The 16,310-nt window shown below is 40.9% G+C and overlaps 1 protein-coding gene across 1 annotated transcript in view; it reads left to right on the forward strand.

Annotated features, from left to right (window-relative positions):
- The window catches only part of LOC106891612 (chromosome unknown open reading frame, human C5orf15), a 6,081-nt gene extending 181 nt beyond the window's left edge, over positions 1-5,900 (forward strand). Inside the window, exons 2-3 of the mRNA XM_014948280.1 lie at positions 2,477-3,081; positions 4,291-5,900. Coding sequence (XP_014803766.1) covers positions 2,477-3,081; positions 4,291-4,422 — 737 coding nt within the window. The 3' untranslated portion in view covers positions 4,423-5,900. The remainder of the gene's footprint in view (positions 1-2,476; positions 3,082-4,290) is intronic.
- The last annotated feature ends 10,410 nt before the right edge of the window (positions 5,901-16,310 follow it).

A 16,310-nucleotide genomic window follows, 5' to 3' on the forward strand; every position in this document is an offset into this window, starting at 1 on the left:
GGGCTTCTCACCGAGCTCGCCTTCAGCGCTTTCAGGCCTAAATGTCTCTGGGGCCGCCGGCCGGGCCCGCCTTTGTTTTACATGGAGGGATGGCCGGGCAGTGAAGAGAAAGGGAATTATTGAAGGAAATGAAGCTGTTTTGAGCTGGCAGTTCCTTTCTTGCTTGCCGGTTGGTGTATCGGAACCAGCTCTATTTGTGTTGCCCCTCAGCTGGTCTGATGGGCAGGCAGGAATGAAGGAGGAGGTTCAGGATGCGGGACAGAAACCGGTAGGAAACCACGAGTTATTAACTTCAGAAATCGTAGAACAACTTGCTTTCTAAAAAGTAAGTTTTTTCCTGGAAGTGGATTTTGCCCCTGTGAGATGTTTTTATGTATAGTGTTTACTCAGAGCACTTTGGTGCTGGTTCAGTCACCGCGATTGAACATTAACGTCTATTTCTGAAGCTGGGGCATCTCTGGAGCCCAGGCACTACGTCTAACATCATCTGACAGTGTTGTGTAACTAAACAGTGCAACCGCCGTTTATAATGCCAGATAGTTTTAGGTGGACATCATAAATCGATTGTGGTCTAGTTGCTAAGCTTGCTACCCCTATTAAAACAAAATAATAATAACTTCTTTTAGGAATAATAGGAAATGATTCTTTTTCATTCTGAAGCGGGTGGGAGTCCCTTGCATTTAAGCATAAATCCTTCTAAGCCTTTCATGTCAGAATGAGTTTAACAATAATTTGAAATGGGGGAGTACATGCTCTATAGGAAAATTGTGCTTGTTTGTATTTCAAACAATTTCACTATTACTCTCAAATCCTTTTTGTCGATTCCTTGAGGGTAGCAGTAAGGTCTAACTACCTCACTCCTAACATGCCAGCTCCTATAAAAGAAACTATCTTGCCTTTCCCCATTTATCTCCACGTATGCAATTAGCTGGGTTGACTCCTGAGGGGAGATAAGAATTCCCTGAACTTGTCCTGTACAAGAACTGAACAAGTTATTGTTGATATGATAAATTAGGCTAATAATCTCTTCAGCAATGATAAGTGTGTTAAATGTAAAGTAGTTGACTTGAAACTTCACCAGAAAAGGAACTGTACGTACGGAATTAGTTGAGTCTTCTCTGGTTTAGCTGGTTAAAGAGCAATTCATGCTGGAAAAGTGTACCCTGCCAACAAGGAGAGGTCTGTTGTAACTGATCCTCTGTAAATATACGTGTCATGAATAACATGATTCAGTGTCTCCTGTGTAATATTTTACTTATGAGTAATTTGACACAAGCAGTTGGTTGAATACTTCTACCATCTGTAACTTTGCAGTGAACCTGGGAGCTCTGTGGGAGCGCTTAATAGAAGTATTCTTACTTTTATAAAATAAAAAATTAAAAAATAGTTTGGCATGCCAAAATACAAGGCAAGTATGGTTCCCCTACTTAAATGGCGATGTGTACTCAACATCTAAAATGTGTTCTTCATTTTTAAGGTGCCAAACATGAATAGTTTGCTCTTTGCTATTTTTTTTTTTTAGGTTTAAAAAGCCATTGGCTATTTATAAACTCCCTCTGCATCTTTTTTTACCTTCCTTTGGACAGAGAAGGGGGATGATGAGTCCTGCATGTGATTTTAGTGCTCACCTTGTTTTTTATGTAGTTCTGCAAAGTCATCCTAGCACTGGAGAAATTAGGAATTTGCCTGAGGGTGGTCTGTTACCTAGCACTGTGGCTGACTGACTTTGTTATAATAATTTGCTGCCAACAATTTGCTTTCCTACAGGAGCACATGCAGTTAGATTGTCCTTTATTCAGCTTTGTTTTTTAAGCTGTGGCTCAGTAGTTTCATTTGAGTTAACATAAAGTTGGAAAACTTTTTCTGTGTCTCTGAATTCAATAAAAATGAGGACCTGGGAAGAGATGTTAGGACCTTGTGTCCTGACTAAGGAGACATCACACCATGTTCTTATTTTTTGTTGGCAAAATATGCAATGGTGAAAGATTAAAAACTTTTAACTGCAAGAAAAGCCTTACTGAGAACTTCTTTCTCTGTAAATTCTGTGGGACCTCAGCAAATTCTGTGGGAGAAAGAGTTTGATGATGGAGAAAATACTAATCACGTATGATTCTAAAAGACATGATAAATCCACAGAGGGAGGGAGGATGTGTCCCTGAAGTTCTGAGTCTTGAAAATACTCATGCTGAATTTTTCAGGGACACTTTAGTGTGTAGTGTGCTAATCTAGAAATCATGTGCTTTCAAGTTTTAATTCCTGTCCCACTCAAGACTTCTCTTTTGGTGTTGCCAAAGTACAGGATTGTGTATTTCTGCTTATGAATTCTAAAAAGTCTGTGGTGTGAAATATGCGCTGTTCATCATATGATTTCTTGTCTGTAAAGTAAATGCCTTGCAATAATTTTCTTTTAGTGCTAAAGTATCACAACAGAAGTTAAGTTGTGCTTAATATTGGCTGTTTCTCATCCTTTTCTCAGATTCCACGGGAATGGAGATGCTTCAGAAAAATATTTCTTCTAAAAGTGAGAATGAAACGCTAACTAGATCCCAAAATTTGACAGAAAGCTCACAGAGTATAACCCCAACAAAAAAAGAGGCATTCCCAACAACAGCTAAAATCAATTCAGTGACTGCAGTAAAACCATCTGTAGCAAAAGATGATTCTCCACAGGACGTTCTCTCTCCTGCTGTAACAGCAAGTCCAGTATCTCAAATGGATGTTGATGCTTCTGAAGATACTAAAATTGAAGAAGAGGATCTTCTAACAGGTTTGAAGGACACACTAAATAGTTCACCACCCCTCATAAAAGAAACTATGGACTCAGATGGAGGAGATGACTATGGTCCTTATGAAATGACATCGAATTCCAGATACAACCCAGACCTCGAGATGCCAGAAGATGACGACTCTGACACCATTAGTAATTACAACGAGGAGATTAAGACCCTGGATGAGAAGATAAAAGATGTTTCTGTCACAGGGTTGGAGGAAGAAGAGGAAGACAGCCATTTCTTTTTTCATCTGGTTGTAGTTGCCTTCTTAGTAGCTGTTGTTTATGTCACCTATCACAATAAGAGGAAGGTGGGTGAGCTGTGAAAGGTTGAGGAAAACAGCTTTAGTAGTTAAAATGCAGTTGTGTTTCCTTGTATGCTCTTTCTTAATAAGAGGAAGTTTTTGGAGAATGAAATCTTTGACCTTTAGTCTTGTTGTGACACTGATATGCAGGTCATTACTGTCATTTTTTATCTGCACAGTCAAAATGAAGTTGAATCAAACATTTTCGATTAGAAAATCAGTTAATTGATGACATCAGTAATCAATTCAGTAACGGACACTGGCAGTGTATGACGAGTTCTATAAATGAGACCTGAGCCAAGTCGAGTGAAGGGGATTGATTAATTTTGTCTCTGCACAGGATTATAACCAGCAAATTAAGAAAGGTTTAATCCCAAATGGCGTGGGAATGTTCTTGTTGTAACTCTGATAATCCTTGTAATGAGTATTCACTTTAAGGTGGTCTTGATATCATAGATATTCTTGAGATCCTAACTACAGACATGTAGAAAATTATTTAACACTCTTTCCAGTTTTACATAGAGAAGCTCAAAGTGTTTTCAGGTAACTGTTTCTTCAGTACAAGCTAATTCTCTGTATCTCAAAAGTAGCCTGAGAAGTGTTATTGGCCAGAGCCAGTCTACTGCCAGTAGAGTTTCCCTGTCTAGTAAAGTGGATTCTTAGATGCTGTCTGTAAGAAACAAGGCTAAATAGGGTGAAGATAATAGACATTTAAAAACCTGATCACTGGAGTGCTTTGATTTATCATGTAGCCTCTTTAACTGCTCTGCTGATACCGCTGAAGGGGGCACTGGGCTGTAATGCAGGAACAATTTATCAAATTACCCCGTTGCTGCTTCTGTTGCCTTTGTTTCAGCACCAGTGATACAATTGTTTTTAACAAGGGTGAAATGCCGGACTAGGTAAGATAAATAAAGCAGCAAATGTCTCTGCCTGGGGACAGTTTAATAGCCTGGATGTGCCATACTTCTGAACCTGCACACCTATCTTTGCTGAAAGAACTATGGGTTGGACACTGTTTTCTTGCCAAACTGCAGCTTAGGTTGCCACTGAGTGACTTGGTGGCAAGGACAGTGTGGAAATGGCTGACTGCTTTATAGCCACAGCAATGCCAGGGTGGAGCTCTGATATCACTAGAACTCTTAAACTTTCTATCAAAACCAAAATATTTCTGCGTAGCATTAAGTAATTTGGCTGTTTTTTTTTTTCTTTCAGATCTTCCTATTGGTCCAGAGCCGAAGATGGAGGGACGGCCTGTGCTCTAGGACAGTAGAATATCATCGTTTAGATCAAAATGTTAACGAAGCAATGCCTTCCCTGAAAATAACCAATGACTACGTATTTTGAAAGCACTGTGATTTGAGTTTGCTGAACTTATCACTCTTTGCCTACATAGTCATGTAATGATATTCAGGTATTCTAAATGTGCTGCTTGTACTGAAATGAGATGTTCTCTCTTTGACTTGAATGTTTTTGAGATTAAATCTCATGGAATATCAAGGGCATGATACATCTGTTTGCTACTTTGGCCAGGTTTTATATCAACTGTAAAGGTACAGAGTTTAATAATTAGTGCTCTTTCCATTCATTAAGCGTCATCCCTTCTGTCTCGAGCAGTCTTAATAGCAGTAATACAAAAAATAAGCATAAAATATTTTAGGTCTAATAAATTAATGACTTTGGCATCACTAAATCAAATTAATGATCTCTTTGCTAATCACTTATATGGCTCATAAATCCCACTATATTGCAAACTTAAAATATAATTACTTTTTCTTATGCTTAAATCCTGATGCCGGAAATCTTTCATCTTGGTTTTTTTTTTTTTTTTTTTTGGATTCTGTTTTCTTTTTGCATAATTTGATCCTTTTTTAGGCAGAATAGCTGGCATGGCAATTACATAATGTCCGCATGTGTTCATGCAGTAAATAATTTAAAAATAATTATGTCTAACCCATTTTATTTCAGAAATTATATACCATATATTTCTTTAAAATGTTCAAGATCTTTGGGAAGGTGTGCAGCTTCTTGGCTGTGCAGGTTTTTTTTTTCTCTAATGGCATTTATGACTTTCATTATCTTTGTAATTAATGAATGGAAAACAAGCCTCATTGAATAATCTCACTAAAATATAGATAGTTGACAGGCTTTCAGTACATCAAAGCTGTCGGTTGAATTTTAAGACAGTTGGGAAACAGTTTTGCGGTTTGCTATGTTATTGGGAGAGGCCTGAAAATGTAAGAATAATTTATTTTGTTGTTATTCTGAGCCGGGTAACAGGCAGCTGAAGGTGATGGTGTGTGGGGCTGCTGGTCTGTGGGCAGAGCACTCTTGATTTACACTAATGCATAAATGTTTGTCAGAAATGAAGTTACTGGTACAGTAGGGTTTTGGTTTGGTTTTATTTTTTTTTTACCTTGTCTTTTGTACTTTCATTATTTATGTTTTCATGAGTTGTAAAATATAAAATATTAGTTTTCTGTACATTCTGTTTGTGATTTAGTTTTCAAACTGATAAATATGTAAATAATTGTGGATCAGAACCCCATAATTAATGACTTGGTATTCAAGTAGTTGCATAACATTTTGAAAAAAAATCAACTTTACAGCTGCTGGCATGAGGAGTTTGAAGGCATGATACTATCTTAAGAATGAAGTGCTAAAAATTCTAAATCCTATTGTTAAATGCATTCTTTTCATAACCACACACAGTAAAGCACAAACAAAATATCCCAAACCCCTTTTCTTGCAGTAATTTTTATCGTATTTGGACTTGTATCACTTAATATTTTGAATAAGGTTTTTAAAATAAATGATGATAATAAGCTTGTGGTTTTTATCTTAACTATTTCACTGTTTTTATGCAGAACCTGACGATAAAGAGCTTGCTTACACTTGGGATTGGATAATCAGTTTAAAACCATCTTTTCTGTCCCTGCTTAAATTCACTATTTATAGGGTGTTTGGAGTTTTGTTTTATCCATATGTTAAATGGTATGTAGGGTAGTTAGCAAGGCTTAAATGAAATCTTTTCATCTGTAGCAATTAATAAGTTCTGTAACAAGTAATTTTTTAAACTTAAATTGTATAATTAATAATTCTTACGGAAGATACTTGAAACTCTTACTTGTATGTACCCAGATTAAAGCATCACACTGCTGGGGTCGGGATCCAAAGGGAAAAGTTACTTTGCAAAGCTCCTTTGGGGTGTTTAAATGTTGGAATTGGAGGAGGTGGCTGGTATTTTTCCCTCCAAGAAATTCTGTAGCTTTCTTCTTAAATAACATTCATAAAGCAGAGTGATTTGGGCAGCAGAGAATAGTCTGTTCAGACTCAGCAGAACTCATGTTTCCTTTCACCTTGGTACCTTACACAGAGCCCTGGGTGAGGGACTGAAGTGCCCACCAGCACAGAGCTACAATGATATCCACCTTAAAAATTTCATTTCAAATGTTATTTTCTCTTCAACCCATCCAGTGAATGAGGCCGTCTAGGTAGATGGTACATTTTTGGCCCCTTGACTGACTGTAACAGCTAGAATTCTGTTTAAAAAAAATACAGGAAATTCACATCGACCTAAATTAGCAGAAATAAGGCGTATTTGTTGATTTCTGGCGTTCGTAGATCTGTTACCTTATTCCAGCTTGGATGTCTTCCAAAGCTCTGGCTGAGGCAATCCAATCTAAATGTTTTTTTCTTTCTGAATAACAATCTCCTCTTTAAGACCATACATTAATATATTGGTGGTATAAAATGGAGTGATTTGGGCAGTAGAGAATAGTCTGTTCAGACTCACCAGAACTTGTGTTTCCTTTCAGCTTGGTACCTTACACAAACCCCTGGGTGAGGGACTGAAGTGCCCACCATTGCAGAGCTACAGTGATATCCACCTTAAAAATTTCATTTCAAATGTTATTTTCTCTCCAACCCATCCAGTGAATGAGGCCATCGAGGTAGATGGTACATTTTTGGCCCCTTGACTGACTGTAACAGCTAGAATTCTGTTTAAAAAAAATACAGGAAATTCACATCGACCTAAATTAGCAGAAATAAGGCGTATTTGTTGATTTCTGGCGTTCATAGATCTGTTCATAGACCTTATTCCAGCTTGGATGTCTTCCAAAGCTCTGAGCTCTGGCTGAGGCAATCCAATCTAAATGTTTTTTTCTTTCTGAATAACAATCTCCTCTTTAAGACCATACATTAATATATTGGTGGAAAAATTTCGCATTTCCTTGCCCTCTCTCCCTCAAATTGTTTCTCCTTCTGAAAAGACCGTCCGTAGGGAGAGAAATTCATTAGTTTTCCAGCTCTTGAGCTGTTCCTCCCAACAAACCCGCTCTTTTAAAACCCTGTAACTTCTGCCAGAGGAGGAACGCGCGCAGCTGAGGGCGAGGCTGCTTTTTGGGAGCTTTTTAGGGAAAACTGTCAAAGGTCTAACAAGCTGCCCGGAGGAAAGAGACCTGGGGGTTCTAGTTGACAAACGGCTGAATATGAGCCGGCCTGTGCCCAGGTGGCCAAGAAAGCCCATGGCATCCTGGCTTGGATCAAAAATAGTGTGACCAGCAGAAGTAGGGAGGTGATTGTGCCCCTGTACTCGGCACTGGTGAGGCCACACCTCGAGGGTTGTGTCCAGTTTTGGGCACCTCAATACAAGAGAGATCTGGAGGTGCTGGAGCGAGTGCAGAGGAGGGCAACGAAACTAGTGAAGGGCCTGGAAGACAAATCATATGAAGAGCGGCTGAAGGAGCTGGGGCTGTTTAGTGTGAGGAAGAGGAGGCTGAGGGGAGACCTCATCCCTCTCTACAACTACTTGAAAGGACACTGTAGAGAGGGTGGTGCTGGTCTCTTCTCACAGGTAATGGGTGACAGAACGAGAGGGAACGGCTTCAAGCTCCAACAGGGGAGGGTTAGATTGAACATTAGGAAGGAATTCTTCACAGAGAGAGTGGTCGGGCATTGGAACAGGCTGCCCAGGGAGGGGGTGGAGTCCCCATCCCTGGCTGTGTTTAAGGGCCGTTTAGATGCAGTGCTGAGGGACATGGTGTAGGGGAGGACTTTGTAGAGTAGGGCAGATGGTTGGACTCGATGATCCCAAGGGTCTCTTCCAACCTCAACCTCTATGATTCTATGATTCTATGACTCGGTCGCTGAACCTGCGTCTTTGCAGCGTATTTGGCAGTCGTGGCATTTTAAAACGCTGCGCTGAACCTGCGTCTTTGCAGCTTATTTGGCAGTCGTGGCATTTTAAAACGCTGTTCCGTGACAATACTTGTCCCCCAGATTTAGTATTCATGAGGTGCACCGACGAGTATTTAGGCCTAATGGGCTGCAACTGGCTTTGGCTGCACTGCAAATGGGAATAAATTCTCTTCCCAAGCGTCCATTTAGCTGTCTGCTCCGAAGATGCTCTTGCATGAGGTTGCCTTAGAGGAGAAAAATCATATCCTGAGCCTTTTGCTCTCGATATTCGTATCGGTAGTGAAATAAATGGGGTTGGGGAACTGGTATTTGGGGTCATGGAATCATGGCTTGGGCGCATTTCTCCTCTAGCAGAGCACAGCTTTGCCTCACTCCAAGCACTTAGGATGAGCAGTTATTATTTGCTTGCTCTAGCTCTCGTGCAAAACCTTCTCTATCTCACAAGTAAGTAAAAAAGTCTTTTAAATATTTACACAAATAATTTTCTAATAGGCCTCTTGAATTTGAAAATTTCAATTTGAAATCCTTGAAATTCTTTAATTCGATTATTTGGGGAATTGTCCAAACGGCTTCGCTTCCAGGATGGTAAAGTGTTTGGGGTGAATCTTGCCCCATCAGGTTGACTTTTTCCCCCCCCCAAGGAAATTTTTTCATCCTCAGTAGCCCTTGGATTGTTGCCCAAACAGGGAAAATGCCGTTGCTGAATTGAGCTGGGGAGTTGATAACGCTCTTTCCTAACAAAGCCAATAAAAAGGGAAAGGTTTCTCGTGATCTGGTTTTATAAAGGCTCCACCAGCACCCAGAGAGTGGGGCATGTGTCATCCACTGTGCAATAAAAGAGCCATTTGCTGATGAGGTCATCAGGAGTGAACTACTGTTTTTTTAATTCCTTTAATTGAATTTGCTTGTGGGAAATTAAGAGCAGGCAATCAAGAATTCATAAAGTGCTGAGATCAAATAGAGGAAAAAGCAAGCAGATTTATGTCAGATCTTACCAACAAGAAATGTCTTGATGAATTTCTTTACTGAAGAAAGGAAACTTAAGGTGAATTATGGTTTCCATCAATATTCTGATAAAAGGAATAAAATATTCCTGAAGAGCTTTCTGATTAAACTTCTCAAGATGAAAGTTGAAGCTCTATTTATGTAGGTTCTCGTTAGTGGTTGGGTTTTATGAAACGAAGAAAGAAAGAATGAATAGGATACTTTAAACAAATGATACATTTCACTTTGACTATCCAGGAAATCAGGTATTTTAAAATATTTATAGTTTAATTTTCATTTAGCACCGGTGCATATTATTCAGCTAAAGTCTGTCCTTGGCTGCTGCTCGGTTGTACACAGAGTGAACAGAGAAAGCAGAGTGAACATCTGAGCAGGATGGTTTGAGTTACAGGAAATTAATTTACAACAAGGAGATGAAAAACATGATAGCTCTTAAGTGACTTTAAATGCTACAATAATAGGGAAAAGGGGTATTTCTGTGGCTCTAGTGCAGACTTCTGCTAATATGAGAAGAAGAAAGGGGATGCTCTTACAGCTCTAACTCAAGGTTGGGGAAATCTTTGCTTGGTTTCTGAACAGGAATGTGGTCACCTGGGAAGGATAAGGTCGTCCTGCTTCCAGGGGGAGGAGCTGGTCTTCCCAGGTTGAGATGCCATCAGGCAGGTGGAGGTTGCAGGTGGTGGTGGTGGTGGGATGGTCCTGAGGGTATGTCTATCAGCTGGGTTGGGTTTCTGAGAGCTCCTGACACCCCAAGAGGAGGTTCTGGCTTCTCGCCACACCACACTCCCTGGGCTTGAGAAGGTAAGTGGGTTCCTAACCCAACAAAACAAATCCTCTTTCTGTTTTTCATCTTTTTTTGTTCTTCTTGGCTTGATTTTCAGTCATTTTGGGGTTGGTTGACCAACCAACCGAGCTGGTTGACCTTACAGCCAGGGCTGTGCCAGAGCTGGGTCAAGGCAAGTGATGGGAGCACTTAGGGCAGAGATGGGAGCGTTCCCCATTCTGCAAACTGTAAATTTAGTTTCTTGTAAAGCTGTAATTAAGCCATTTCCTAAAACGTAGTTGAAACAAGAGCATTTTACATTGTAGAGTCCAGGTGAGCGACTGATCGCTGCAGTCTTGGAATAATTTGGTTTTTTGTTGCTGAGAGGCCAGGCCAGCCTGAAGATTTAAGCTTTCTTTGGGTTTGGGTTGCTTTTTGTGGTTGTTTTCTCAGAGGGATACCCCTCAGCCGGGGAGGCTCTAAGGGATGGTGCTGCCCCGTGTCCGTGATGGTGTGTGTGTGGTTCCCTGAGGCCACCACAGCTGCTTGGCCACCCACTCTGCTTTCCTGTCCCAAATCTAAACTGGAGCTGCATTTGGTGCTCCCTTAAGGCTGAGCAGCTTTATGGGGGTGCTAAATCCTCAGTGTGAGGCTGATAGAGCAGTCATCTTTGAGGCCATGGATCTCACCAAGTGGCAGAACTAATAACATCATTCTTACACCTTTTCTTCTACAACCAAATGTCCTTTAAGGAGGAGTCATCCCTAAACTGTTGGTTTTTTTAAAAAACTTTTTCTGATACAGAGCATATGAATGTCCTCACTAATAAGACATGGTTAATATCAGAACTTCTCAGCTTCACTAAGTCATCCCTAAACTGTTAGGTTTTTTTTAAACTTTTCTGATACACAGCATATGGATGTCCTCACTAATAAGAAATGGTTAATATCAGAACTTCTCAGCTTCACTGTTTCCAATATATCTAATTAGAAAGGGAAGAAGAGATCTTTTCTCTAATTGGTCCTTAAATCATTATCAAAATAATTTAGCAGTCTCCTTAAACTTATTTTTAATTACAAGGTCTATTGCCTTGTTAAGTTATTAACACTGAAAATCACTAATCTTGGCAATTTCCTATCTTTATTAAAAAGAAAATATGAAGGTCGCGTTATCCTTATTGAGGTGCCCTCACTGAGGCTTTATTAAAGATTAAGTGAAACCAGATTTAATCACTTTGTACTGTTCTGTAAACAGTGTTGAAATGGATGCAATGAAGCTATTTAAGGAAGCCGGTGGGGTTAAGAGCTGAAGTTCAGGTTCTCAGATGTACCAAGAATGCTGAAATATTTCAAATTCATTTTGTGTTAATTAGGAGACTCTTGTATTTGTTGATCACAAAGCTGATACTCGTTATCGGCTGGGTCTGTGAGGTAGTGGAATTATATTGTATATTTTTGTTAGCTCCTCGCTGCCTTTCATCTTCCACTGGGGCAAGGAACACCTGATCATCCTTTCTATGTTTTCAACGTCTAAAAATTGCCCTTTCAGCATTAGCTGACAAATTCTACCAGTTAATCTCGAAGAGGTTTTAATTTCTAATGCGTGCTGACTGGGAATCCCAGCAGCTGGAATGCCAGATGTTCAGAAAAGGAGAATTAAATTCCACGTCGTTTGAGGAGGGGAAGGAGGTGGAGGTAAAGGACATAACGTGCAGAAATTAACCCACAGTCTCCCAAGAAGTGATGTTACATTTTCAGTACCATTTGTGGGGAAGATTCTCTGCATTTGAATAGGAGCTCCCTAGAGAAGAAAAAGTGTCCTTGATCCTCAGAGGGTTTGGGATGGATCATGCCACAAAATGACTAAAAGGCTCTGTGACACGTTATCTCAGCAATATTGGGGCAGTTTGAGAGACAACCTCTTTTGGGGCTCTTCGTTGTTGTGTGTAACTTAATTTAAAATGTGTAATTTTGTACAGTGGTGGCTGCAGGGCACTCACATGTAGTGGTTTGGTGACTTTGGGGGGGGTGGTGGCATCTGAGGGGCTTTCCTGTGGCTGTGTGGTTTGTGAGAAGGTGTTGAGATGGTGGTTGGCTTGGACCAAAGACCCTGCAGTGAGGTCACCAGCAGGAATGGGCTGGGCAGATGTGCCTGCCTGGGATCTCCTTTCTGACCTGGAGTCAAATGAAGGTGATATTTCCAGAGAGTAACAAGATGTAAATATTTGAGGGTCTCAATATCGTCAATATCGAGCAGATAAAGCATTCAGTAAAAGTTGTATTTCAGAAACAATTCAATGTTAAAGGCAGAGGAAGGTATTTCGACTGGCAATCAAGCTTACCTGGCTGGCGCCGTGAAGACCTCACTGCTGAGGACAACTTTTCCCGAAGTAATACCCAGAAAAAAGAAATAAAATATCAATTTATGTATTAAAATAATTTCTTTTTCCCTGCTTTTCCTGCTGCTCCCCTGCTTTTGGAGGAGCAGCCAGCAGGGGGGAGTGTGACTGCGCCATTCCAGCCAGCCAGGAGCTGGAGAAGTGCAAAATAAGTTCAGAAATGAGCGTTGGGATCTCTTCAGATAAAAGCTGACCCGGTGGAGACACACGGAGCCATCCCCTAAAGCCCACACCTTCGCTTTCGGCTGCTGGCTTGGGGAACCAGCAGGGATAGGGCTGTCCCACATCATGCAACTGGGTGTCTGGTCCAGCAGGCTCTGGTTGTCCTGGCGTATGGTGGATCCACGCTGATGGGGTGGTGGGATGAGGCTGGAGGGGCTCCAGGAGGCTCTCCACGTGTTAAGAACAGGGTGACCTGGGCTACTGGCCCGTAGTGGGTCCTCCACGGTTCCTTCACCGAGGTGACGGAGATGCTGAAAGGTGTTTACCTACCCTTTTTAATTTAATTTCAAAAAAACCTCAAGAAATTGAGTTGTTTTCCTTTGGGTATGGGTCTTCAACATCATGAGCCCTTATATATTAATCCATCTGAGCTGTAATAATATCTTTATAAGAATAAAAATAGTCTTCAGTCTTGTGGGGCTCAGCAAAATAACCTCCAACGCTGAAATCACAGGCATTTTCTCTGACCCTGGAGAAAATAAATCTGTTTCCTCAACCCAACATATATTTCCGTATTGTGCAAGAGGAAGACGTTGGAAAACAAAGACACCAATCTCCCTAAATGTTACTGCGTGGTAACAGAAATATATAAAAAGAAAAAATCTTGCTAATTATGGGATTGTAATATGATGAATTTTACCTGACAGCATCTAACCTTTTCCAGAGCAATATACAAATGATTGCTACGTGCTTGAGTAAATACAGATTTAGAAATACATACCAAAACATTTGTTAATGGATTAATTACATGCACGCTGCTAATACCCATTTCTTTGTTGAACTTGGTATCTGAGAAGTGCTTATTTTATATCTGTAAATAGTTTTCTTGCCTAATTACTTGCTTAGCCATTTCTCCTTCCAATTACACACATGTACAGCCATCGTATGGGAATTGCTAACGCTTGTGGCGCTGCAGTGTTGGGCAAGAACATGTCTTAGAAGAGGTGGGAGAGGCTCAGAATGGGGGAGAAACATTTCTCCACTTGAGAAAGACATAAAAGTTCCCCAGCTCCCAGCTGCTGGGTCTCAGGTGATCTCCAGTTAAGTTCTCCTTCCTTCCCCAGTGCTAAAGGAAACACTGAAGTGGTCAGCACTGAAAATGACCCCAGATCAGTGAGCATCACTGTGGGATTTGTACATCTCCTGCAGTATCCACGTGTCATCCTTTCTTCTTCGAGTCTCAACATGCTCTGTGTGGGTTCTCCAATGGCTATTGACCCGTCAAAGGCCATGTCAACCCTTCTGAGGGCTGTAGAAGATGCACAGGTGCCATATATAGTGTATAGCATCCAAGAGCAGGAGAGGGTTTCCCATCCCCTGTCCTCAGAATCCCAGTCCCAGAGCAACTAAAGCCAACCCTGTACTGGTGATTCGTTTTCATGTTTACAGCAGCAATTAACTTCTCTTAAAACTGACTGTAACTCCCAACAGGGAACCCTCAGAGCCAAGCTCTGTTAATGCTTGAAGGTCTCTGATGTATCTCTGAAGCACATCAGTCCTTGATGCTATTCCTCTTGATGCTCCATGCAAAAAAAAAAAAATTCGATTTAAAACTTAAAACACTCACTAAATTGGTGCAGTCATTAACACGCCTCTTTTCCCAAGATTAAGGTGACTGATTTCCTAATGAAGGTTAATCAGAACTATTAAAAGCAAAGGAAAATGACCATCGTGGCACCTACCAGGCCTCCTGGTTGACTTCCCACTTAATTTCTCTGTAACATGCCAGTCCCAGAACACAGAGCAGGACCCAGAGGGGAAAAGAGCAGATGGTTTCTGATTAAAAATATGCCAGTGAGACTTTGGGATAGTTTGGAGATGACACAACGTTTAAGAAGTGGTGGTTCAGCAGCAGCAGCAGCATGATATTGGATGGTGACTCATGATTATTTCTACTGCTTGTCTTAAATATTTGAAGCCGCTCTCCATAAGTGGAATATCCTTAGAAGTTTTGTACTGAACTGAATTAATTTAATTCTTTTATATTATTCATTTAATAAAAGTGCTGTACCTCCTTTAGGCCTCTCTGATTTCCATCCAGTGATGGATGCAGGAGTGACCCACGTGGGGGTTCTTCCTCATGGTGAGGTCCTGCGAGGAGCAGAGAGTTGGACATCCTTAGGGGTCCCTTCCAACTTGAGATACTCTATGATTCTAAGGTTGTATAAAGCTTCTTAGGTCCTGACATTAGTAGTGGTAACGAGTAAGGGCCCTACCAAAGCTCTGCTGATCTAGTGGTGGCACCAACAACTTGTCCAAGATGTCAAAAAGCAGGACAAGAGTGTGACTATTGCAGGAAGGGTTTGGTGCCTTGACCACAGGAAGAATGAATGAGTCTTCGTGTTTCTGTCCAGTTTCTTGTTGCATTGAGTGTGGTTTAATTCTCTCTCTATGCTGAAATGCAAACAGATGTTTGGGTAATTGAGGGCTGAGGCTTTAGAGATGATGGTCCAGGCTCTGATGCTGGATTATACCTTACTTCAGAAGCAATCCCACCAGCTTTGGTACAATAAACCAAACAATATCGAGAGAGGGGAAAAAAAAAAGGCAGGCTAAATTAAACTGAGCACTGTGTGCAGCACTGTTAAAGGAACTTGTTCCTCTGAGGTGCCTTTTTTGGAGAGATGGAGCCACATCAGTGTTCAGGGCAGGAGATGGGCAGGTACCTCTCGTGTAAGCATTCAACAGGCAGCTGGGGTTGACAGTTCTTACGCCCTACCAGCAAACCTTCCTCAGCCTGATGTACCTCTCCTAAACCCCGTTGTGTTCTCCTCCAGCCCCAGGATTATACACCCTGAACATGCTGAGCCTTAGTTTGCTGTTAGGAACCCAACAGCAATGAAGGAATTTGAATAAAGTAGCGAGTCTTTCTATTTCAGGACAAGATTATCTTGAAATATTTACTATAGAGGTGTTGATGGAACCAGCATGTTCATGTCACAATGTCTGACTGACATGTTGGTTTTCAAATAACCCTTTTGCTCTTGAGATACTTAAAGGCTTTTCCGAACATATTCTCCTATCTCTGGAGATATAATCTGCTTGTTTCATTTCTGGTCTGCTAAAGATTGTCTTTTTGCTTTTGCGTGAGAATATGCGAATGTCACAATTTCTTCTGTTTGGTGAGAGGGACACTTACAGATTTTTATACAAGAATTTACCATTTGTGGTCAGATCGAGGTCTTCACTACAAAAATGGTAGCTGTAATGTACCACCTCTTACCACCAAACCTCTTAAAAAAAGATCCAGAGCCCATGTGCTGAGTACAACTGCCACAAAACTCAGAATTTCAGGAACATGTGGCAATTGAAAGTTGCCAAAAAATATAGTCGAATCATTTCCTCTCCGGTGACAGTTTCTTTTATTTTTATCATATTTTAGTTCTTGCACGTGAAATTTTGTCTTTCCCCCTTTTTACGCAGATTAACACTTTATAAATAAAGATAAGACAATCATGAAGACTGCGGAGGAAGATGGTATTTGTGGTGCTAAATTATGCAGTGGCCCTGCCGGTGATGTGCGTCTTCATTAGCAGCAAGATGCCACACGTATTTTATTTGATGCTGAACTGAAAGAACAACTTTCCTTGTCCGTGCTACTGATCCACGCATCCTCCTTCAGCAGCAGGACCTTAATCCTGCAGG

The sequence above is a fragment of the Calidris pugnax genome, unplaced genomic scaffold (assembly GCF_001431845.1).
Source record: "Calidris pugnax isolate Ruff unplaced genomic scaffold, ASM143184v1 scaffold27, whole genome shotgun sequence".
Classification (NCBI taxonomy): Eukaryota; Metazoa; Chordata; class Aves; order Charadriiformes; family Scolopacidae; genus Calidris; species Calidris pugnax.